Source organism: Zootoca vivipara, chromosome 7, assembly GCF_965207765.1.
Source record: "Zootoca vivipara chromosome 7, rZooViv2.hap1.1, whole genome shotgun sequence".
In the NCBI taxonomy this organism is placed as follows: Eukaryota; Metazoa; Chordata; class Lepidosauria; order Squamata; family Lacertidae; genus Zootoca; species Zootoca vivipara.
Genome location: NC_142590.1, coordinates 65,159,067 through 65,185,365, shown reverse-complemented (window position 1 = coordinate 65,185,365; position 26,299 = coordinate 65,159,067). Strand labels below are relative to the sequence as shown.

Genomic DNA, 26,299 nt, shown 5'->3' with positions numbered 1-26,299 from the left:
GTCACAAGATTGTTTTCAGCTAACTGGTATTTTTTCAAGTTTCCTAACTTGCACAAAAAAGCCTTAAGGCATTTATTTTTTTATAGTTCAACAAAATATTTTTGGCAAGACAATAAAAACAAAGATTACTTTTTAAGAATTGCAAATGTCATAGCTTTCGATACTGCCCTCTTCAAGAAGTTGGTGTCACTATTTCCATAAAATAGTCTAAACTCAGCTTCAATTTAGAAATGGTTTATAAACTATTAAAAAAATCTTTTTTCTCAGCTATCTCCACCTTGCCACCTAGATGGTTGTTACGGGAATAAGTAGGAGGAATAACCCCCCCCCCAACTGTACTTAACATATATAAATAGGTTTTTATTAGGAAAAGACATTTAAGATGACTAACTTCACAAGCATGTCAGTTATCTATGTGTTTTGTTTTGGCACAGTGGTCCTAAATTTGTGGAGTGCTAGAAATTGCATTTATGCCACCCCCCTAGAGAGATGACTCATAGTTCAGATCAGTGCTTTCACTTCAGCTTATTTGCCCTAGCCCAGGGGTAGGCAACCTCAGGCCCGTGGGCCGGATGCAGCCCAATCGCATTCTCAATCCGGCCCACAGATAGTCCGGGAATCAGCATGTCTTTCCATGAGTAGAATGTGTGCTTTTATTTAAAATGCACATCTGGGTTAATTGTGGGGCATAAGAATTCGTTCATTTTTTCTCCAAAATATAGTCCGACCCACCACATGGTCTGAGGGATGGTGGACTGGCCCACGGCTGAAAAAGGTTGCTGACTCCTGCCCTAGCCTAATATCTGCCTGAAGATACACATGTGGTTAACTGCTACTGTATTTTGCAATCTTCTGGAAGTGGATCCATGGCAAACAGGTTATTTTAAAAAAATCTTCATACAGTAAGCTTTTTTTAAAAAAAATCATGTGCAATAATAGATTAAGTTGGTATGGACTGACAATAAGAAAGTGAATATATAGCTTCAAAGTTATATACTACAAAGAAAATTAGACATTGTTGCTCTGTAGATTTTTTAAAAAGTTTATTATTTTGTAAAACTGTAACTCTGGCAACAGCCTCTAATGCAGAACAGAACTTCAATGAGACTGATTCTTACTGGCAAATTAGGCTTGAGTATAAAAATGCTGTCAGGAAACAACTTCATTTGGAGAGACATGCATCCTACATACTGTATCTCAATTAGATTTAACAAAAATACAAAATAAACTTACCTTCAATTGTTTTTTTGTACTGTTCTTAAAACTATTTTAGCTGGTTTTATCATATATTTGTAAATTGCCTTAAGGCATATGCAAATAGCAATTCATGGATGAATAAATGGTCCAAATGTGCTCACACATTCAAATTGAATTACGGGGAGGGTGGAACCACAGTTAATATTGGTCCCTCAATTAACAGTCTCTCTCTCTTTTACACTCAGCATGCAAAGCTAAGCTTGGTCCCAGCATGTTTGTGATTTTATTTCCCTTGCTAAACCCCTACTGCTTTTTCCTTGGCACTGTACTGCAATTAAGCAGTTGAAGTCTCAAGTTGGGGCTGAAAACCCTGACAGCTATTAAACTGAAACACTCCCCAAACCTCCAGCATCTCATGATTCATTAAATTTTATCCATGGAACATGAATAAAGTATTATAAATCCAGTTTTCAGACCTGGCAGCCATCACTCTCCTCCATCATACAGTATCTCATCCAAACTGTCTTCAGTTGTAATAAACACATGAACTGTCTCCATTGTATCTTTATAAAGTTGATAGATCATGACATCATTAAATTACATCATTAAATTTGGATTTAATTTTGGAAGACTCATATAACCTTTAACATAAAAACCAGTGAAACAAGCTGTGCAATACCTCAAATTAAAGATGCCTATACCTCGTTCAATGCAGTGGCAATTAAAGGCTGCTATGCTTTTCACACGTGAATTTTAAAGAGATTACCAAAGGATGCAACTTTGTTACCTGGATATTTTAAAAAGAATGATAACAATGGAGGTTTGAACAGTTTTATTTTTAATTTCTTTCCCAAAAAGGGAGAAAAAGGCAAAGAGGTGTTGTGAGATGCATCACTGTACTTGCAGATTAGCCAGTAAATGTTAATTTTACGGCCCTATAAAAATACATATACTAATTTGTGGAGTACAGCTGAGCCATATTGTGTGATTTGTGTATGTGAAGGAAGCAAAGAGTATATGAAAGCTGTATTCATGGAGTAAATAGACAAGTTAAATACAATAAAGATTTTGTATAAAAATGTTTGGTTGCAAAACCAGTCATCAGTAACCACAGGAACTGAGTTTTTTAGCAAGCCTGCTCAGTATGGGTGCATGATAGCTTTAGTAAAGAATCATGAGAATAACGGAGCTCAGATAGGAGTCGTTTACTTCTATATATGAACGGTAAACAATTTTATTTTTCAGGTTTTAATCCAAGCTCTTGTATTGTAAGCGGATTCCATTTCCACTCAAGTGTCTGTAAAAAGATGTCGTATGGTAAGATCAAGATAATTTACCCTGTGTGACAGAAGTGCAAAGTGGGACAAAACTTCCCAGTTTCAATACACATCTGAACGAATGGCGATGTCTTCCTCATTTCATTAAGCTGTGCTGTGAAAAGTCAGTGAAGTGCTTTTTCAGTGGAGGAGAGAAAGTTGGCTTTAGGGGCACGATACTTTAATTTTCTCCTGAAAAGCTGATCTGAAGAATAGTGTTCCCGTTGTGCAAATCCAGTGTGCAAAATTCTATGCACATCTGCCTCTTGTTGCCTTCAACAATCCTTCTCTTAACCCTACATCATGATGAGGAACAGTTCTTCAAAATAAAGATAATCACATCTGGCGAATAATGGAGGATGTTTCATGTTTCAAGTCACAAAACGTGAAATAAACCAGAAAAATATTTTCCAGATATGTTCACAATGCTCAGGATTTATAAGCCAATGGTCTGAAGAACTCTTCTTTCATTCTCATTGAGGTGGTCTGAGAACACTGCATAGCAAGGCTGCTGTGCAAACTGACATAAGAAGTTTGTAAGGTAAGCCTATAAGGGAGACAAATAGTTGTCAATTCATTTCCACAGGATACTGCACAATTATTTATATGTGAAATTATTCTATAATACAGTACAGAAGAACAAAATAAACAATATAAAATACTCAAGACCTTAGTTTGAAGGTCTTAAACCCTTAAGCCTTGTGCCTACTCAAATGTTCTTTTCATGCCAGGCAAAAGACCTTTTTATTTTTCCACCTGAATTGCTCCCTGTCAGATACCAAGAATAAGACTAATCTGTCACTGCTTTGCTTTTATTGCTTCTGTTGTTTTAGTTTATTTTGTTTTGGTATGATTTTACCAGTTATTTTAAAATAAATGATTGCATTTTAGCCCCAAAGAGTTTCATCTAATTCTAATTTAAATTTTGATTTATTTCATTTTCTTATACATCAGATTCAGTATTATATAGCTCTCTTGCTGTTAAAAGAAACTTTCCTGAAAGATGAACTTTCCTCTCCAAATACATACCCTCTACTGACTACAACAACTCTATGGCATTAACCAAGAGTTACAAAATCTGTGTTGGGATAATATAACATCAAAGCAGTTTCGGAAGGGGGAAAGAAGCAGAACGTTTTCAGTCATTTTCCCACTCAAAATTAAAACTCCAGATGCTTCCTGCCGCAAGATTTAAGAAGCTTTTCTCTTTAAAGAACAACAGCAGATCACTATTACATCCCAATATTCAGGATTACTGTCTGGCGACACAGAGAAATCTAGATTTTTTCTTTCTGAGTCCTTTTATCTACTGACCACCAGATGGATGTACAGGACTGATATTTTTCTTCAGCCTTATGTGTGGTGCTATGCATTACTGTGAGACAAAGCTTTCAAAGTTAATTACAGTAGCTTCATGCTGTTGTGAGGGCATGTTAAACAGATGAGAATAAATATTTAACAGTCAGTATTCAACAGTATTAACTGTATTCCAGGTATTTGAATAAGTATTTTAAAAGATTAGAATAAGTATTTATTAGAATAAGTATTTTAAAAGATTAGTAAACAGCAATGAAACCTTGATCATTCAACCCACCTGTAGGTCTATCTGATACAGAGGATCCTTCAGTGCATCTGGGTCATCTTCATCATCATCTTCATAATAATCGTCATCTGTAAACAAACAATGTGATGTAATATGTCATGTCAGCCATCATATTGGCAAGAAAACACCAAGATGCACAATTACAGAAATCTGTCCTTTTTTGCATACACTTTTTGCACTGAAATGAACTACAACACTTTTATTTAGACACTGAATACATTTGGAAGAAGAAATAAACTGGTGTTATTTCAGTTCTTACACAAGTCACATTTCTAAACAACACAGTGAAAGTGGTTTGTAAAATACTTTTATTAAATGTCTGGGTCTACCTCTCCCTGCACAAATAATCTTCACAAGTTTAGAACTGCTTTGCTCACCATACTTGTTTGTAGCAAGAATATCAGACAATAGCTGCCCTGCTAACCCTTCCTCCTCCTCTTCCTCTTCCTCTTCTTCATCTTCCCACATATCATTGGATTCCTCTGTTAATTAAGAGAGAAGTAGTAGTTTTGCCATGAGGACTGTGGTTTTTTGTTTTTTGTTTGCTTTGATGTAAAGTTCATCACCTGGACATCACTTTTTAACTAGGAGACATACTGGAAATTTCAATATGGACAGAGCTGTACATTTCTGAGCAAGCAGAATATTACCAAGGAAGCTGCAATTCTCACCAAAAAGAAAAATAAACTGAAAATGCCATGGTTGACAATGGAATGTTCTATATAGGTACATAAAAAGCATGCACAGATTCAATTCCAAGTACATATGTTGGACATATACCTACAATTAAGTACAGTGGTACCTCGGGTTACAGAAGCTTTGGGTTACAAACTCTGCTAACCAGGAAGTGGTTGCTCCAGGTTAAGAAATTTGCCCCAGGATAAGAACGGAAATTGCGCGCCAGCGGCACAGCGGCAGCAGGAGGCCCCATTAGCAAAAGAGTGCTTCAGGTTAAAAACCGTTTCAGGTTAAGAACGGACCTCTGGAACGAATTAAGTTCTTAACCCGAGGTACCACTGTACTATTTTAAAATTGTATTTATTGCCAAGTAAATTTGTTATATTATTTTGGTTAGTAATTCACATACTTCTAATTGAAAATATTTGTTTCATGGAATACTTAGTATTTCTAGTCACTGAGGAAAATTACATAGAAATGGGGCTATAAAGGGGGCAGAGCTCTCACTGCTAAGTAAGAAGACCTATTCCCAGAACTCCTATTCTCTAAACATCTGTACTCTCATGCAGCTTAGTGCAAATCTAAGATTGTCCACAGCGTGTGAGCATTCTCTAGGATGTATGGGTTAAAAAAATTAAAACTACATTCTCACTCTCTCCATGCGGGCATAGTTGACATTTCGTGCTACAGAAGCAGCAGTCATATATTTTAATGTATTACATCTGTATCTTACCAAGGAGCTCATTGCAGCATACTTGGTTCCCTATCCCTCCATTTTATCATCACAACCTTGTGAGGTGGGCTAGGTTGAGAGACAGTGACGGGCCCTAGTGTGAGATTCATGTCAGAATGGAAACGTGAACCTGGTCTTCCTAGACCTAGTCTGAAACTCTTTACTACTGCAACATATTGGATGGCACCAAATGATAGCTACCATAAAGATTGAAAGTGACATCAGTGTTATACCTTGACTCCATTCTGCAGCAGTTTGTCGAGAAGCGCTTGCTTCCATTGCATTAGAAAGTTCATTTATTATCAATTTTAAGATTTTAACTAACAAAGGAATGTTTGTCCAGCGTTCAGGATCTGAGAGGAACAGAGAAAGTAAATATATATCTATACATACAGCTAAGAATTTTGGAAACTCGATGCAATTATGTAAACGTTCACAACTGTCTGAAGAGGCATTCCAAATCTGCTAAACTCTTCAGTTTTTAAAGTTGTGACAAAAAACAGCAGTAGTCAACTCTTTTCAACACTATACATTCACTATGATCCCTTTAACATTGTTTTCTAAACTAATGACTAAGCATACATCCTGTTGAGCAGTTACATTTGCAGCATCAGGGAGAACTGGATGACTAAATGCCAATCCTTTGCACAGTCATCATCACTTTATCTTATTATTTAAAAGATGGCACTCTTCTCCTACATACGATTGCTATTGTGCACTGTTTCTGACCAACATGCATTTAATACATTCAACTACTATCAAATCTCTTATGTCTGTGTAAGTCTTGCATTGTACATTAGTCTGAAAAAGACCAGAAAAAGATGTACATGTCATAACTTTCAAAGCTTTTAATTCTCTGTCAGTGGCACTTAAGTCCCACTGGTTTTGATGGGAGTTGTATCATATTTTAATGGACTTTCTATGCCTCTTACGTCTGGCTGATTCAATCTTGAGAGAATATTTTAACACTTACTTTTAGCTGCTTTTGATCGTGTGCGTATTCCTTCTTCCATATTAAATATTTCTTCTCCCTTTACCCTGATATCCTGCAGTCGCTTGTCATCTGTATTGATACCATGCTGGAGAAGTTTACACAGGGCTACAGAGCTGAAAATTTAAAAAGTCACATACTTGAAGATCAGCTCCATTATTACTATCATCCTCTTTACAAGACTTTAGAACAAACTATAGTTTCCCCTTATCTACAAATCTGGGGCAGAGTGGTTTGTTCAAAGAGCAGGTGATTAAAGCAAAACCAGGAACAAACAACTATCTACAATGACACAGGATTCTTTTAAAATGAAAGGTATGAGCATGCTCAAGTATTTCAAAACAAAATTAAAAATTCCTTCCAGCAGCACCTTAGAGACCAACTAAGTTTGTCATTGGTATGAGCTTTCGTGTGCATGCAAACTTCTTCAGATACACCTGAAACAGAAGTCACCAGACGCTTATATATAGTGAGAGGGTGGGGAGGGGTATTACTCAGAAGGGTGGTGGGAATGGGTGATTGACTGTTAACGACTGCAATTGGTCTTCCAGGAAAAAGCAAGGTGCTGCTGGAAGGAATTTTTTTATTTTGTTTCGACTATGTCAGACCAATACAGCTATCTACCTGTAACAGGTATTTCAAGGCATACATGTGATCATGGGACACCTTACCTGACCTTGCCTTCATATTGTCCATAAAACAAATGTTGTCGACTCATCCACTCTGACATTACAAATTCCAGGGCAGGCTTGCCTGTTGGCCCAGGCAGACTACAAAGAAACTCTAGTAGTGGTTCAAGTTGAGAATGAACCAGGTGAGCAAATACCATGATCAAAGACTGCAAGAGAGACAAAGTAAGATAGACATTTTGACTTTTGTATTTTGGGAATTTCAGTGATTTTACCAATGCTTGAAACTGAACTCAACAATAACATCCTGCAAAACAAAAACCAAAAAAGGACTGCAGGATCAGTCTCTGAACTTGACTGAAAAAGTTACCAAGCACCTAGTCCCCATGCACCCTGCAAGAAGTTTATGACTAAGGTCTAAGGTCATTTCTAATATAGGACAATATGTTTTGTACGCAAATACAATATTTGTGGTAATTATAGGGAATATACTGTTTCATAAACAAACTTGTGAGTTCAATTCAGAACACCCACTTACAACTGGAATACCATCCCGCCAGGCATTAGTGAACATATCCCTGACCAAATTGGCTTTGCTCTAAGCCGAGTGATCTTCATGTATAAAACTACAGCTAAATACATGAAGGGGTTTGGGCAAAGCTACTCATTTTATCAACTTAGTTTTGAGCCTCTTACCTGCATTACAGTGAGTGTTTCTGCTTGCTGCATTTTACTAAGAATTGCTCTCAGAATCTGGTCGAGATTCTCTCCTAATTCACTCCCTGCTTTAGAAATCAACGTGGAAACTAATCTGCCTACAAAGGCAGCTGTGAATTCTGAAGTGCGTGGATCAAGAAGCTGGCTCACCACCTGCATCACATACCACAGTCCATTGTGGCCTTGCTCATCATGCCATTGTGCAATTTGCTCCAGAGCGACTGAAATATATGCACGTAGACACTCACCACCATTCTGAAAGAACAAAGCATGTAAGAATGCACACTTTCAACCTACCAAGTGTTTCAGACATTTAACAAACAGCATTATAGGCCCAAAGGAAACAAATTAACTGGGAAGAGATTGTACGAGTAAAAAACTGTATGTGGAATATCTTTTTCATGCAAACTTGCTCCTTTCCTTTTATGCCAGGGCTAGGAAATAGTCCCGAGTGCCACCAAAACATTTTTATCTGGCAAAACTTGTACTTGGAAACTATCTGTTATGATGACAATGTTCTGAGCTCATGCACTTAACACTGAGAGAATGCTATGAAAACATGGGATGCATTTCTGGTCCTGTTAGCTGCTGCATAGATGGGAGACAAAACCTGGAAGTATATCTGAATGGCTCCAAAGGGTATAAATACGATCTACAGCCAGCCAGCTGTGAAATACTCAACTGGGGAAATGTTACTTATTAAGCAATGACAACTTACCTGTATTGCAGGCACAGTAGTACCAGTGCCAACAAAGACATGATGGAAGGGATCCCATAATTCATTAGTTTATGCTTTATGAGTTATTGTTTTGGATTTGAATGGGAACTACCTCTCCTAGGAAATCAAGGTCAGTGAAGCTTGCCCCAAGTACATGCAAACTCTATTATGTATTATTTATTTTATTTATTCATCACTTTGCTCACTAAAGTGACCCACTTAAACCAATTACAAGAGCACCTCCAAAAAAACCACACCTATTTTAAATATCTACACAAACAGAAGACAAGTCTTATAGATCCTGCCCCACTACAAGAAATCGTAAGTACTTAATAACATTCAAATTAATGGTCAAAAGCACGTGTAAAAAGGAAGGTTTTTGCCTGCCACCTAAAAATAGATAAAGATGATGCCAGGCAAGCCTCTGGGGAGCATTCCACCAACAAGAGGCACCACTGAAAAGGCCATTCTCATCTTTCCACCCTTCAGAACTTCTGTGGAAGGGGTACATGGAGAAGGGCCTCAGATGATGATCACAATGTCCAGGTTGGTTTATGTGAGGAGCTTGGACTTAACTCACAACTTCCTTTCAAATATTCTTCCGTGAATATATTTCATCTTTAGGTTTCTTGCTTCTCTCCAATTCATTCATATAATTTGAGCTGTGTTAATAGTCTAATAATAGACAGTCTCCTATGAAAAGTTGTATCATTCTACAATAAAAAAGTTACTAAAAAATATTCTCAAGGTACTATCAAACACATTTATTTCTCTTAATTTTACAAATTACCAAAAGAAAAAGAGAGGAGCACGAGGCACTCACTCGCTCTAGTATTTTGGGGGCTTAAGCAAGGTAAATTTCAAGTTACTATGACCAAGAATTATAATAAAAATAAGATACTTGTGCTTTCACTAACAGATCCAGTTGCAATTTCCAGTCCATAAACCTAAACATGATATGCAGTATGAAGTGGCTGGCTTCAACTCAGAAGCTTACAGACAATGCAAGATCTAACAACAACTTCCCTCTTCCCAAAAATGATTACCTGCATGGTAGCATGGTCATCTGTGTGCAGACTACACTGAGCCACAGCAGGAAAAGCTTGGCAGATTAGGAGCTGTGAAAGGGGAGGTTTAGTATTCCTCACAACAGTTGTTAATATGTCTATTGAAGTCTGAAAAAGAAAAATTCAGATAGATGGTGAGTAGTTGTAGAATAAGGAGACACAGCACAAAGTCAGGAAATGAGCAGATCAGTTTGCAGAAAACATTTTTGTCATCTGCAAAATATTCTTGCAGACATTCTTCCAGATGGTTGCATCAAGAGTAGTCAGAAGAGTGGTAGTTTTAGTGTGCCGGCTGGAACTAAATTAAGATGTTGAACTTAGGTCCTGTTGAACTCAAAGAGTTACATTAGTCATGACTAGCTCTCATGGAAATAAATCAAATTTAAATTCAACTAACGTGTCCTGGTCCAAACACTGTGAAAAATCCTCTCAATCTGGTTAATGGCTCAGTTTTCACCAAGAAACAGTTACTGTTACCTAAAGGACCAAAGACAAGGTATGTGCACTGTTCTCAAAATATATACAGTGGGAGCACATCTTACATGCATTCTATTTATGCAGATCCAGCTGCAGTGGGTCTTCCTCAAGTGGAGAGCGAATGGGGGGGGGGGGAGATCCTGTTTCAAAATGGTGTTCCCATCACTTCTCCAGAAGGAATATCCCCAGTGGAGTGGAGAAGGGCACCTCAGGGGGCTTCCCAGTTAGCAATGGCCCACCCCACTTGGACACATCACTCTTATCCCTCTCCACATGTGCCTGGACAACAAAGGTGAGGTACCCCTGCTCTCCTGGCTTCCAAACATAGCATGTTGCTTGTATGGGAGGGAGAGGCACAGGGAGCTCAGCACTGTGTATCTGTGTAATGGCAAGAGTAGAGGACTGGTTCCACTGCACTGTACAATACAATACAATACAATACTGAACTCACAGCACCTTATCCCTGCCTCACTTCCTCCAGCATGTGCCAGCAACATGCTGTGTTTGGAAGGTGGGAGAGCAGCGGTGCCCAGCCTCTGCCACCCTGCTGGCTGCTAATAAAAGAGAGGGTGAACCCAGCAGTGTTGTACATCTTGAGGCCATTAGGCAGCTGGAGGTGCTAGGGTTCATAGTGGCAGGGAACAGGGATGAAGAGGCAAGTGCCAAAGAAGCTGTGAAAGGCCGCTGGGTTGTAGCAGCAGTTGGCGGGTTGCTCAAGTACTTGTTGCTGCCAGTGAGAGGAGGAACAACCTGTTGCTGCTGGTGATGGAGGTTCTTCTTCCTACAGGCGACTCTCCACTTACACGGGGGTTATTTTCCAAGCCCCTGCATGCATAAGTGAAATGCGCGTAAGTGGGGAGCACCCTGGAGAGTCCTTGTGGCTTGCAAAGAGACCGTCCTTTTTGGGCTCTGGAGTCTCCCCGTGAGCCAGACTTTCCAGGTCTCTCCCACTACTTTCAGGTTCCTGGCACTGTGCATGTGTGCGGCTGTACGCAAGTAGATTGCATGCAAGTTGGGAGTTGCCTGTACACAATTTTGTGTATATGTGCTTTGTCAGAAACCAAACCCACACATAAGATACGATCCAAATGTATGCCCTTCTCTTCGATGATTATGTATTTTTCAGTAATAAAAAAATATTTCTGTTTTCATAAACTGCATTAGGCTATATAAAACATTTCACGTTCTGAGACGATACCCTCATACTTACTGCACAAAGCCCTGCTGGAATCTTATCAGCAGGAGCCTGCATGATGCTGACAAGGGTTGGGATCAATCGCATCTGCATTGCATCTTGGCAGGCTTCTATTTGCGCTAATTCCTTAAAGATATCTTGGGCAAGTGAGGCCACAACAGGATCTAAAGCAAGAAAAACACCCAATTACCAAGAGTATAAAATTACATCAAATTATACTACTGAAGTAAGGAAATCCTCCTAGATTGAATATGATGCTCTTCCATTATATGTGGCAGGGTTCCTCCTTTGTGCCTAAACAAAGCAGTTTGTTTTAAATTATAAAGGTCAGAAAGAAAAAGTCACAGCTGTGATGTTTGCCTTTGGTGATTCATGCATTGTATGTGGGGGTGCCTTAGCTTGACTCATCTGCAGTCCCAATGTCATGATATCTGGTTAGAAGTATCAACAATCAAGAGTAAAGGACTAAACCGTGGGAAAGAATGCTTGACTTCCACATACTTAAAATATGTCCCTTGCTCCTAACTACTAACAGTAATTATTAAATGCAAAGGGCGGAAGAGGTGCTACCAGAACTGGGTGAAGAAAGATGCAGAGATTTTGATCAACCACACCTCAAAATTTCTGGCATTATTTACAAGAAAACAGGATTGAAATAATTTATACCGGTAGCTCTAATTATTATAACTACAAGTTCACCAAGCTCTAGCTGGGACATTTTCACAGATTAAGAAATGAGCACATCAAATACAATTTCTTGATGGATTTTCCTATCCAATGTATATTTAATAGTTTTGCCTGGGCACATACCATTACTATATTTGAGAAAGATGGCAATGGTGAAGGGGCAGATCTTGTTCTCTACACTTGCTGTAAAGGCTGGATCTACTGTGCAGACAATGCAAAGTGTTTCCATCACAAGGTTGAGGACCTCAGAACTAAATTGAGCTGCTAAGTGAATTAGGCCATCAAGGATACTGGGAAGGAAAGGCTGCAAGACGTGGGTGCTTTCAGATATCTTCAACTGGTCACAGTACCTAGGAAGGAAAACCCAAAAAACATCAATAATATAGTAATGGTGTCCAATATTTCTTCAGGCTGCAATCCTATCCATGCTTATCCAGACATAAGTCTAGATAGGGCTTATTTCTAAGTAGATATGCACTGTCATAATCACAGAGTCAAGAATACAGCTTCAACATTTCACCTGGCACAGCAAGAAATTGTGAACATTTTCTTGTATCAGCCTACAACCAACTAATATAGGTTCTATTTCTTGACCTACTTACCCCCAAATAGCCCTTACTGCAGAAATTCGAACAGAAGGGGGTTGAGTTTCATGAAGACCACTGACTGTGGCTTGTAGGAACTGCTGGATGAGCTCTGGAGACATTGCAACTGTGAAACGACTGGCAGCCCAAAGAGCACGGCCAAGAAGGAAAGGAGACACTGGAAGAAGGAAAAAAGCGTTCATGCATTTCTCCCTCATAAGTACTATTAAACAGAAGGATCCAATATATTATTGAGAAGAGCTGTATACAGTTACAGAATGGTCTTCAACTGTTTACTCATTGTAACTTTACTGAAATTAATGGACTTAACTTAGTCATCTTCATTAATTGCAATGGGTCTACTCAGAATAAAACGTAATGACTACAAATTATTTGTGCCTTTGCATGCATAGACTGCTCCCTTAGCAGTATCTAGGGCATGTTCAAGCAAGTAATAGCTGAAAGCAGTATCTGAAAATCTCTTTCGCCTGACCTGGGAGTGGGCTGGTTTGTCACTATGGTTCCTATTACCTTGAAGGCTGAAGCACAGAAGAGACACACAATGCTCCCAGAGCTATGACTCTTGAAGAGGTAGCAACAGTTTCTATTTGAAAGGCACAAGCAGATTCAGGGAAACAGGAGTGGAGAGATGACACTGCCTCTCCCACACTGAAGCTCCCACTATTTACATTTTATGGACTTCATTTTAGCAAATGTTTCCCTCCTGCGTTAATATTTTGATGTTAATGTTTTAGGCTAGTTTATCTTTTTTAAGTTTAGAAATCTATGGGATAACAATTTCTCCAACACAGCTTGAATTTCAGGTTATTTTCTAGGAACCAATCAGTAAACCAAATGATGAAGTACCTGACAGGTTGAGGTCTGCAAGAACTACATTTGTTAGAAATCCATGCATATCAAAGTGTATTCTACCATTCTTCACACTGTCTGTGATAAGAGATTTGACAGAACCTAAAGCCAGCATGCAAGCTTCATGTATCTTCCACCTGCAATATACAAATAAGTTACTTGGGTCTTCCAATATTCATTTTTCTAATTTACTTCTGGAGAAATTATACAAATAAGTTTTGTTACCCTTAATAACACAAAAGGTAAATATTGTATTAACTGTAAACATGGAGTACCGTATAATTAAAAAGAAAGTGGAAAAGAATTTCTATAAAATGCTGTACTGGGGGGACTGGGGGAAAGTTAAGCCATTCAGAACTGCTGTAAATTGTATTATGAATGAATTTATGCTTTTCTATTAATCTGACTCCATTAACAGATTTAACCAGATCAGTGATTCCCAATTAGCTAAGTACTGAGGGCCCCGATTTCAAGAGTCAAGCCACTGACCCCCTTACTTTTGAAAATTTTGATATCTCTATGGTAGCTTTTGTTATGTGAATGGTGTCACAGACCCACTAGGTGTAATTACACGGACCCCCAATTGGGAACAACTTAGATTATAAAATGCATCGTCCCCCCCCCAAAAAAAATCCTACAATAATTTGGATAATCTAACTGGCATTTGAATAGTATCAATATAGTGCATATGCCAGGCATAGGCAACCTTGGCTCTCCAGATGTTTTGGAACTACAACTCCCATGATCCCTAGCTAACAGGGCCAGTGGTCAGGGATCATAGGAGTTGTAGTTCCAAAACATCTGGAGAGCCAAGGTTTCCTATGCCTGGCATATGCACTATAAACATAAATTTAACAGCTGGAAACTGGAATAGTTAAGACTGTCAGTTAATATCATTTCTGACTACATCAATCAATGAAACTGATTTGTTTTCGTTGCCTGCTAAATAATCTGAGATAGTACCATCCAATGAATAGCTGCCACTCATAGTCTTACCAATGCTCAGCACCACTGTTTTTAGCTTGCTCAGCTTCCTGCAAGTGTCTGGTAGCTGCTGCAGCCAATGCTGTTGCACTCTCATTCTGGAAATCAGTTGCAACAGCCTACAGAGAAATACGACAATAGGATACATTTTGCAGACAAGAAAAAAGGGAACTCATATCACTTTACACCTTGTTGAAAATCAAGCTAGATGTTTAAGTACATAGTCCCAGAACACAGAGAATCTGGGCATGATAGAAATGCCCTCAACTCTTCATTCTCTGTTTCAGATTGACTTTTTCCAAGATGCTTAGTGGAATATCCAAAGGGAATGAAATCACAGAATCATAGAGTTGTAGAGTTGGAAGGGATCTTGAGGGCCATCTAGTTCAACCCCCTGCAATGTAGGAATCTCAACTAAATCATACATGAAGTGGCTCTAAAGAAAATACTCAAGTTCCACGTATATGGGCTTGTATTTGTGTATTTGCTGCATGTGAAAAATCACTCCTATTTACCATTACTGCAAAAACACAGCATATTATTTCTTACCAGCAGTAAGTCCTGTGCAGCAATCCTAACTGTGTAGGAAAATGTATCATCATCTTCATCTTCAACAAACTGTTGTGGGTTTGCAGTCCAGACTTTTATCTGAGAAGGAAAGCACAATACGTCAGTAACTTACAGGAAATCCTTAGCCTATTCAGGAATACATGCAACTAAATGAACTAACACATGCAGAAAGATTCCAATGTTATTTTTCAGATCACTGGAGACTATTACAAAGGAACCGATTCAATAATCATAAATATTGTATCTTCTACCACTAAGTACTAACCAGCCTTAAAGGCTGTATAAGAAGCATTAAAAAATCATTTTCTAAATAATAATGTACAGTAAATATACTTACCTGCTCTTCTGTAATCTGCATATAGAGAATGATGTAATATATTAGCTCTGGCAACGCTTTCTTCACTGTGCTTTTAAATTTGTGGTTTTCCAACAGAGCGTGAACAAACTCAAATATGCTGAATACTAGGTTTTCAAAGCCCAAAACTTCACCTAAATTTGAAAAAAAGTAAAGACTGTTAAAGTCAAGCTTTTTCTGTGATAGGAAATTATAAATAGGTTCCAAAATTAATTCAACTTATTGCATGACAGTCGAACTATTTTTTTTTTACAGTTTCAAATCTTTGCCAACAGCAAGTATCTTGTTTATGTTGCTGTTTTAACAATATTTAAAATCTCAACTATAGTTATACAGTATAGAAATATATTAAAAGTTATTGGCTTCACCTAAGTTAGTCAGTTTTTAATTTTTTCCAAAGAGGTTTCCAGCAAATAATACTTAATCTTATAATATTCGCACAGCATGCTTTTCAAGGATGACTTCTTTCTTCTAGAGATCCATGTGCTGTGAGTTTCTTACAGATGCTTAGATACGAGTTTCAATCACACCGGTAACAGTGAGTTTCTTACCATCAGAATCCACTGGGTCTTCTACTTCTTCTGTGTAATTTACTTCTGTTCTCACATAGGTATGTTAGTTAAGGAGAAATAGATTCAGTTGACATGGCACCTTTTTTTAGGACCAAAATGAAATTTTGCAATGAAATTACTATACTTCAGTCAGAGTAAGTGAGCAACAATACCCCTTGAACAGGAAATCAATAACATATTGTGGCTAATTCTTTTTTTAAAAAATAGACAAACTGGCTGCATATCACAGCGATCTTTATTACAGACGTTAAAATGATTTTTTCCCCTTGCAAATGTTGATTATGTGATACGTTTTTCTCAGGGTTGTAAGCCAGTTAGAGCATAATCTTTTTGTGAAGAGGTGGTATACAAATAAAGTGATGATGAGATAATCTAAGGTCCAAATAACAAGTTATGACACAGATGCATCCATGTTCTTTCTTAGGGGACTCCCATTCTGTATCAGACCTAGGTTGAGGGTGTCCCATCAAAGCTATTTGTTCCAGTAGCCGAAATATTCAAGCATGCCTTCACCTTCTCATGTCAATCTTCTCAGTAAGATATATTATTCAGAAGTGCCACAGATCTAATTCTTTCAGCCTCAAGTCATTTGCTTGTGAGTGAAATGCTTGTTGCATGTTTACTTTTTCCTGCCTTAGTACTTCTTTCTAGAAAACCTGCTCTTATTTCAAAATGCAGAAAAAAGGATATAAGGCTGCACTTTCTGTAAGTGTATTCCACACAATAGGAAGGATCTGTTGCATGGAGGAAATCATATGCCTTGGGTAGTTTTTCACTAAGGCTGTCACTGCCTGCAGAAGGAAAGGATACTTAGAATCATTTTTTACAAAATTAGCAATTTTCCCTCTAAAAACCACTATATTCACATTTCTCCATCTGAAGAATAGAAGAGACTTGTCTGATATATATGCAAGTGAGTATTAATACTGAAATGGGTAATTAAATGAACACAAACGTGGATCTATTATTCTCTGATTCTATGATCCATAGACACAGTATGACCCATAGAATCATTTATGTCATAAGGAGGTAGCAGCTGACAATTGATGGACGATCTAGAAAGCCATGTCCATCTTTAAGAACCCTACTGGAAACATATTACAGACTTACGAAAAGCTAATTCATGGGTTCTGACAAAGGACAAGCAAAGGGTTGCACACAAACCCTTAGCCTTATATGCTCCAATCTCATTCTAGATAAATTAACTATATAATAAAATATCCTGGAGTAATTTCTAACAAAGCATTCATACCACTTCGCCAGTAGTAGCATTTGCAAAGGGAATACTTATTTTTGATCCCTAAACAGAGCTATTTTACTCCTATGTAAGGGTTTCTAAAGAAATATATTTCCTGAAAGTCTCTTGTGTTGTATTTTGTTTACCTAAATTTAATGGCACCTGTTATTAACTGCTATATTAGTATTGTTATAATGTCACATACCATGTAAATAAAAACAAAGCTTAAGAACACATTTTTTGTTGCCCACTAAAGCAAGACTTTCAAAAGAAGGTTCTCTGCTTACATGCAGGTGTATTTTATATACTCACCTTTAAAACCTCCATTTTAAGTCCACTATCTGATGTAGGGCCATCAGGCAGTTGTAGGGCCTGAACAAAGGCTTCAGTGAATTGCTGCACCACAGGGAAAATAAGGACTTTGGCTGCTCCCTACCAGAATAAAAAGTATCATTTGGTTTTCAGTTACAGCAATGTGTAAACTGCTTATTCCTGGAAAAAACAGTGAAGGAAACGTGTGACTCACATGCCCCAAAGCTCTTCATGGTCCCCCTCCTCCTTAAAAACAACTAACTGGTTCTAATTGCTGCAGATTTCAAAGCTACACATACGGTAATCTCTATATCATTTATTTATCACTTAGTTTCCAAGCTTTGTATTCAACTAAGACTTACAGTAGACCCACTGAAATTAATGAACCTATGTTGGTTGAATCCCACCCAAAATGGTTCAGCTTGCCCTTAGCTTCCCCCTCTCTTAGTGTTCCAGCAGCTGCCTTTATAAACCCTCAATTACTTGGCTTCGCCCTATACCCCCCCAAACACAACAGACTCAAATATCGTCAACCAATTGAATTACATATTCAGCAAGCCTCATTTGAATCCAACTAGGGACCCAGGTGGCGCTGTGGGCTAAACCACTGAGCCTAGGGCTTGCTGATCAGAAGGTCAGCAGTTTGAATCCCTGTGACGGGGTGAGCTCCCGTTGCTTGGTCCCAGCTCCTGCCAACCTAGCAGTTCGAAAGCACATCAAAATGCAAGTAGATAAATAGGAACCGCTATAGCGGGAAGGTAAACGGCGTTTCCATGTGCTGCTCTGGTTTGCCAGAAGCGGCTTTGTCATGCTGGCCACATGACCTGGAAGCTATACGCCAGCTCCCTCGGCCAATAATGCGAGATGAGCGCGCAACCCCAGAGTCGGTCACGACTGGACCTAATGGTCAGGGGTCCCTTTACCTTTACCTTTACTCTCAAGATGGGCTCTAAAAATGGACTAAGCATACCAGCTGCCATTCCTGGGAGACTGTTGGAGGTCTCCCTTTGCCACACATTATAACCAAGTCAAAGGTTCCTTGACTGTCATGCTAAAAAATATACCAATCTCTCAGTTTGGCAACACATTTCCTACCAACAGGCCACCTTCCATACAATCTAGTCCTATACAACGCAGGGTATAGATCAGAGGGTTTGAACATAAAAAATCACATTCAAATCTCCTTTCAGTCCTGATGCTAGAAGGAATTTTTGATCTTGTCACCTCTTTTTTAACCTATCACAGAGTTAGTACATCCCTGTGCCAAGTATAATGAAAAGAATATTATACTACTACAATCAACACAACTCATAGATAAGGAATCAACAATTTACCTTTTCTAACTCCTCCATGTTACAGATCATATGGGCACAAGTAGTGAAGATTTCCACAGCACGTGATCTTGTACGAATACCGTAAACCTAACAGGAGAAGCAACTTGTCAAAATATGAAAATGACTAGCGTTTGTTAATGTGTTATCAGCAGTTGCCACCCACAATACTAGTTCTCCCTGCTTCATAATTCTGCAGAATTGTATCTAGTAAAAAGTAGTTGGCTTTCTAATTTTTCACTGTGCAACCTAAAATCATCAGATTTTCCCCAATAGATATTTTAAGATAGAATAATATATACTTTCAAACTAGCCTTTCAAAGCACTCCTAGCTGAAATGTTCTGACAATTAATTTTCTGTCAAGCATACTTTGTTAATCTGTTTCTATTGAGAAAAAAATGATTTCCTTGTACAACCAAAATAAGCAAAACACTCATTTTTGTAAGAAATATTCCTTTTGTAAGATATTCATCTAGAATATCACATAATTGAAGACTGGGATGTTTAGAGGATTCTGTGAGAAAAATACTAGGATCACTGGGGCACTAACAGAATTGGCTTAGGAGGCAGATAAGCATTGAAGAAACCATTATATACAACTTGTGTTGGTGTAATCCTTGATATAGCATGTAGCTAATAGTATATTTATAAATATCACTCTAGACCTGGAAATATGAAAACAAAGCCCAAAGGCATTTTCTCTGTCTATATTATGCAGAAGCTACCATATAGGGGCCACCAACTTCTTGAGGATAGTTCTTGCCACACACCATGAGTGTAGTCAAGTGGGGATAGGGAGGGGCAGCTGCCCCTCATCAATAAAAATACATACCTGAGGTTCCCCCCCCCCCAACAAAAGGCCTGCCTCCGTAACAAAAATCCTGGCTACACCCATGCTACACACCCACATTTCAACTTGTCTAGAGATCCTCTAAGTACATATTTAGAAGAGAAGCTAGAGGAAGTATGTGTTAACTATGCAAGAGCATAGTTGATCTAAACAGATCAGTACTTAGTAGGATGGATCCTCTAATGAAAATTTTGTTATTCCTACTAGATGGAAGCCATCCATTTTCACCCATACCTCTGCCATTGTAAAAATCTTGTACATCTCTGGAAGAATAACAGGAGCTACAAGGGGCATCTGTGTATCTGTCACCTCCCGAGTAAACTCTAGAAAAAAGAAAAGTAGCAAAGTACTTATTGAGAGATTATTCAGAGTAACATCTCACTTCCATATTGTTTGGTCTAATGACACACACATTCACAAATGGGCAAGGGTTAAATTTCCTTTTAGGATTACATAAAGCAGATGTCAACTTCCTTCTGAGGTGTTAAACTGCATCTGGGTTGTACTGTTTCAGACTACAGGTTGTTGCTCACATAACTGAAGAGTTCACTATACATAACAAATATTTGTACACAGAGGACTAAACTATGAGGCTGAAGAGTTCTAGTCTAGTCTTCTCCCCAACATCTAAACCAGCCATAGCTTTACAACCTCAGTGACAACTAGGCTTATATCCAGTACAGGAGTCATTCAGAATTTAGCATTAATTCTCTCTCAGGAGTTACATGCAACTGCTTTGAAATTATCCACTTAACATGCGCCCTAATTCTCACACTGTACAGTATAGCCAAGGCTTCGGCTTGGTAGCACTACAGAGGTTCATTATGAAAATCTGCAAAAAGAGGGTGGTGGCTCCATGAACAGAGCAATCACTGATTGCCTTTTGACTAAACCCAAAGTATCTAACATCCTTATCTCACTCAACAGAGTTTCAAGAACTCAGTGTAGCTGAGGTGGCACAAGGGGGCTACAAGATTCAATTGGGAACAAATCTGACAAAAATGCTATTAGCCATTTTACAATCTTCTGTAAAAACCCAACCCTGCAGAGGTAAAAATAAATAAAAAATACCTCAGTTCTACTGGATTTTTTTCTGTTTTAATTTAACATTTATGAACACCATAGTTATATATACCTGGCTAGACAGATGAACTAGTGACTACGTGCAAGGGAGATGGCTAAAGTGGATTATTTGCTGAAGATTTACTGGAATCAATAGCCTCATCTACTACAACACCTAAATTATTTTATCATTACGCAGCTTCCAGAAATTTGTACGAGTGGAAACTAAAAGTTTTTCCAATAATACAAGCTGCAGTACGAACAATGTAATTTATAAGGCAAAGAAAGAAGGCAACACCAAGTTTCCCATCTAAAAATAAAAATAAAAAATCAACATATTAAAATGGTTTGGAAGCCCCAAAACAAGTTGCAAGAACTACTCAGTTAAGACTACATAATCCTCACATACCTGTAAGCACTCGCATTGCTCCATGCACTGCATTCAGATCCCCACTGACAAGCATTTCCATCAACAGATTGAAAAGCTCAGGCCAAGCTTCAGGCCAATCCCAATGAGCTATTGCTGAAACGGCATACGCAACACTTGAACGTACTTTGCTAATAGATTCTCGCAACCCATTGGGAAGCAGTTCCCTAATGGCAGCTTTTGCCTGTGGAAAATAAATGGTGGAGGAACTTAGCAAGGGACACCAATCATTTGCACAATACAGTAGGATGTACAGATGATGTACTATTCCAAATCACCTATCAGTAAATACCCAGCTGAGGTGTATCCTATACAAAAAGTTCTCTATACATTTATAAATAGCTTTAACTTGGAAATCAAGGAAACACATCTTTCTTCCCAACTTGAGCATTATGTAACTGAGCAATTAATGAAAGTATTACCCTTTCTGTAGTCTCAGGAGGCCTAAACTTGTCTGACTGGGAACACCAGTGAGTTTCCACATATTGTTTCAAGATCACAGAAGCCAGCTGCGAAGGAAAGCAAGGAAGATAAAACAAAACCAAGCTGTTGAAATTTAGATCTTCAAAGGTCCTTTTTATCTCTTAGATTGCCCACAGAAAGGGCAAAGCTCTCAACATTAGATAAACATTCTAATTCAGAAGATGCCTGCCTCTTTGGTGTCAAAGTACGAGAAAAGGAATGTCAGCCATCATATATATGTGCAAAGAGTGAGGATTTTGTTGTGGTCTGTGCTTCAGGAATAAAACAATGTAAACATTCAGAGGCAAGGCAATAAAGGCACCTTTCAATAGACAAAAAGAACACTTTCTGCAAGTACATCATCCTGTCTTACACAATACCATGTTCAAGAGTTAGCTTTCTTTCATTCTTCACTCTGACAAGGGAGATAAGAACTGCCAGTATCAACATTCCAGTGAAGTCACACGCCTTTGGATTGATCCTTCCTAAGTTAAGCACTTTTATTTTCAAGGAGAGAAATTTAAGCATGTGCTCTCTCTCTCTCATTTGATTTAATGGGACTTAAATGTGCTTAACTTTAAAATGTTAAAATTGAATGTCCTTATTCATGTCTGTCTGTATATTTTAAGAAAGGCATCATAATTTTACCAGCAGTAGCACTATTTTGTAATATGTATGTTCTGCTTCTATCTCATCATAGGTAATACTCCCTGTTTGGGCAAGGTTCTGATGACTGCATTCTTCTGCATTGGTTCTCTAGGTTGAAGACTGGGACACTGTTTTACAGTGGTTCCACTCCTATTTGGGCAGCTGTTTCGAGAAAGTGGTGCTAAGGGACCCTTACTCAGCTTTGTGGTATTAACATCTCTGGAAGGGGCAGGGAGAAGTGAGTCGTAATGCATGAAAGTGAACATCCCCTGTACCAAAATAATTGCTCACCTGGTTATAGGGATAACAGGAGGCTACTCGGCATACAAATACTTTCATTAAATTATTTGAGAAAGACTGACCTGACGAATGGCCAGTGCTCCTTGGGGATCTACAGTCAATTCTGCCAAGTGAACACCAAATTCTGAAATTAAAAGAAAAACAAAGTAAGCTGCTGGTAACACAGTATCTCAGAGGTTATAACGCTGAGGAAACTACATTGTCGTTTTTCATGTGTGACCCTTTATTCCTTGCACAGTCCATTCCCTACAGTTCCTGCCCTATTCTCAGCTTCCCTCCACCAACCTTTTAAATCAAAAATCCTATGAACAAAAGATATTTTCAATGAATGGCTTATAGCAGAAAGTCAGAGAAAAGAGGGGACATCTAGAAATCTGAACCATTTGAAGAAAATAATGCTTTGTCATTACTTTGCCACTAATACACAAATATAGATGATAAAAAATAGTGTCTGACATTCCAACCAAATAATTTACAAAGCAAAAAGGTCATTACAAAGCAAGAAGTTCATACAATTTGAAAGTAAAGCTTGAAAATTACAATCCTGTGTGTATCTAAGCAGTAAATATTTTATTTAGATCAGGGACAGCAAACCTGTTTTCAGGTGGAGGGCCACATGCCAGTAGTGAGTGGGGATAAAAGCAGAAGTACGTGGCACAACAAATGTGATCCAGCCACACAAAATGTATAAGTTTCCACAACCACATGCATTTATATCATCTTTCTCTATCATCCATCCAGATAAACAAGCATTCCAGTCAAGCACCAACTCTCAAGAAGGAAATGGAGCATGGTCACTAAGCTATGTGGCCCAGGAAAAAATCAAAGGGCCTGGAGGGTCACATGTGGCCTTGAGGTGTGAGATTCCCCACCCCAATTTTGTATTTCCACCTCCTTTATAAGGTAAAAAGCTTTCACAAAGGAACTTATAATTACGCTAACATAAATATGAGTTTAAAACTATAAACCTCAAATTAAAACAAATAATTCCTAATGTCTCCCAGTTCTATGGCACAAGAGAAGCTTCTGCACTTGGACTTATAATAGACACCATTGCAGCTGATCACATTCACATCCTATGCAAAATCCACTGGTGATTGATGCAGTGCTAGTACAGTCCCTCAATATTTTCACCAACATCATCTCTGCAGTTTCTTATCTCCCTCTCCAATAAGACATATTATTCAATTTTATATATACAGTTTTTAAACTCAGGGGTGGGACTTCTGGCTCACAGGGTGTTCCCATTCAGTCACCCCAATTTCTGGAATTTCACAAAGAAAAATGGGAAGATGTTGCTTTGCAGCAGAGCTGTTAAGTATTTCTGCTCCCCAACCTGTGTACTAATTTTTTCTTTTGCCAAGATATGTGATATCTTTGCAGGAAACGTCATTTGTATGCTGAGCTTTCCAACAAGACTACCCTTTTGTTTGTAAATGGACTTTAATTACTTCCCCACAAATCAGAGAAATGGTTCCCCTTTTGCTGATGCAAACCTTAACCATAACTTTTCCTCCACTCCACTCTTTCAAGCAGAGACAGATGGGGTAGGAAGGAGAGAGAGAGAGGATAGGGTAACTGAAAGAGTCATTCAGTCAAGTCATGGTTCCGTTTACCTATCCACTTCTTGCTTTGGCTCCAGCATTAGACAGGTTTCCCCCAAAAGAATGTGGCCCGGGGGGGGGGGGAGATTTCCCAATGTCAAGATTGGCCTTGTTCCCACAACCCTGCATGACAAGGCAGTGTGCAGCCCGTGGGTTCCATGTTGAAGTACTCCTGTAGCCCATTTGGTATGAAAAGTTGGACTGGCCTGCCTCACATCATTATGTCAGGTGACTGACAGCCATCAACATTCAAAATATGCTGACCATTATGCAGGAAGGAGGGGTAAATGGTCCTAAAAACTGAGCATCTTCTCCTCTGCAGAGAACACCTTTGTATTCAAAGCACTTCGTCCAGCACTCTCTGAATACAAGGCTTTCTGTGCACCTGTTTCCAGCTGATTGTACAGGCTGCAGTTGTGCAGGGCTCTCTCCAACACCCAAATATCAACTGATCATCTGTGCTTGCAGAGAGCCCTAAGCTTCAAAACTCCAACAATCAGCTGATAATTGGGACTTCAAAGCACCATGAAGAGGGCTTTGCAGGCACCTTTCTGGTCCAGCGGTGACTTTACGTGTCCCACATTTGACACCAGAAAGGTAGATAAGCATGCATTGATCAGAATTGCCTGGCAGGACAAATGGGGAGGGCCATGGGTTGTAGGTTCCCCACCCTGATATAGAGAATGCAATGAAAAATTCAAAAGAAGTCTATCTTTCTTTCTTGCTCCTGAATTTTTATGGGGCACAGTTCCTATAAGAGCACGAGCATCCTAATTAAAAGAAGAAGCAATGTTAAAGGTTTCTTTTGTTCAGAAATATTTTCTCAAACTACTTGTGGAACCAAAGCCAATACCAGTAGTAAAAAAACTGCAAAACTGGTCTTTATCCAAGTACAGGCTCCATCAGCTAGGCCCAGTGAACACCACATGCTCAGGACTGAGTCTTGATCCCCGAGGGTTCTCCCTTCGCAGAAGAACATTGTTTAGGCTATACTGGAAGAGATCCAGAAAACCTCAAGTGAGAATAGGAAAGCAATTTCTCCCTCCAATTCCAAGTTAGTGGAATCATTATATGACCACTATGGTCACCTAGTCTTGCAACCATAGGAGTAATCTGAACTCAGGAAGACTGAGCAGGGTTTAAAGCACTGCTTGGTGTCAGTTTTGGGTTGGTAGTGAGAAAACAAGCTGCAACTTAATCCAGACAAAGTGGAAATATTGTTGGGCGAGGAGGTTGGAAACTGGGAGGTAGATGTAAAACTTGTTTTGGAGAGGACTGCACCACCCTGAACATCAGTCTCAACACTGGAGTGCTCCTGGATTCAGCTGTGCCTAGAGGCCAGATAGTGAGGCTGGGTAGAATGCTGTTTTTATGACAGCATAGGTTTCAGCTGGCACATGGCCTCTTTCATTCATACGCTGTAGTAAATGGGCATCTACATTTTGAACCAAGACATTATGTAGGACTCACAGCTTGGATCATCTCTCTGTTATCATCTGATCTCCATTGGTTACCAATTTGTCCCTGGGCTAAATTCAAAGTGCTGCTTTTGACGTTAAACAGCATAGGACCTGATACTAAGAACAGTCTTAAGAATCCAGCCAAACACAGAAGTCGACTTCAGAATCCCAATTCTATGCCCCTCTACCATAAGAAGTGAAGCTGGTGGGCATTAGGGACAGGATCTTCTGTTGTGCTACAAAGATTACTGAACACCCTCCCCAAAAAGGTATGTACAAAATATGTACCGTAAACATACATCCTTACGAAAGACTTTTTGGGCGCTACACTTTAATCATAGGGTGCTGATACTGCCATTAAAAAAATACTGATTCCTGTTATTTTTTAATTGTGGTTACATTTGTTTTTTAATTTTAATGTATACTTCATTTTTGATTATATTTTGTTAGCAGCTGAATATTTACCTAAGACAGAAACACAAGACAAAAATATTTTGAAAAAGGTATTTGTTTACAGTAAATTTCAAACTATGCTATCACTGCAAAGACAAACCTCTCTAATGAAGCAAAGACATAACTACTGAGAAGCAATATTGCATTCAAACCAGGGTGGATAAAAATCAATGATTTTTTTAAAAAAATCAAAAAAATCAGATTTTTTT

At 38.7% G+C, this 26,299-nt stretch overlaps 1 protein-coding gene across 1 annotated transcript in view; it reads right to left on the bottom strand.

Annotated features, from left to right (window-relative positions):
* Window positions 1–1,026: 1,026 nt before the first annotated feature.
* Window positions 1,027–26,299, bottom strand: part of IPO9 (importin 9) — a 34,172-nt gene continuing 8,899 nt past the window's right edge. Inside the window, exons 2-24 of the mRNA XM_035122795.3 lie at window positions 22,636–22,697; window positions 21,586–21,672; window positions 21,146–21,347; window positions 19,909–19,997; window positions 18,827–18,913; window positions 17,493–17,612; window positions 16,634–16,734; window positions 15,923–15,981; window positions 15,354–15,505; window positions 14,996–15,094; window positions 14,459–14,565; window positions 13,460–13,599; window positions 12,611–12,770; window positions 12,132–12,358; window positions 11,337–11,485; window positions 9,629–9,757; window positions 7,844–8,119; window positions 7,190–7,356; window positions 6,501–6,634; window positions 5,761–5,880; window positions 4,494–4,598; window positions 4,108–4,184; window positions 1,027–3,060 (exon numbers count right to left, since the gene is read on the bottom strand). Of these exons, the coding sequence (XP_034978686.1) occupies window positions 2,950–3,060; window positions 4,108–4,184; window positions 4,494–4,598; window positions 5,761–5,880; window positions 6,501–6,634; window positions 7,190–7,356; window positions 7,844–8,119; window positions 9,629–9,757; window positions 11,337–11,485; window positions 12,132–12,358; window positions 12,611–12,770; window positions 13,460–13,599; window positions 14,459–14,565; window positions 14,996–15,094; window positions 15,354–15,505; window positions 15,923–15,981; window positions 16,634–16,734; window positions 17,493–17,612; window positions 18,827–18,913; window positions 19,909–19,997; window positions 21,146–21,347; window positions 21,586–21,672; window positions 22,636–22,697 (2,960 nt within the window). The 3' untranslated portion in view covers window positions 1,027–2,949. The remainder of the gene's footprint in view (window positions 3,061–4,107; window positions 4,185–4,493; window positions 4,599–5,760; window positions 5,881–6,500; window positions 6,635–7,189; window positions 7,357–7,843; window positions 8,120–9,628; window positions 9,758–11,336; window positions 11,486–12,131; window positions 12,359–12,610; window positions 12,771–13,459; window positions 13,600–14,458; window positions 14,566–14,995; window positions 15,095–15,353; window positions 15,506–15,922; window positions 15,982–16,633; window positions 16,735–17,492; window positions 17,613–18,826; window positions 18,914–19,908; window positions 19,998–21,145; window positions 21,348–21,585; window positions 21,673–22,635; window positions 22,698–26,299) is intronic.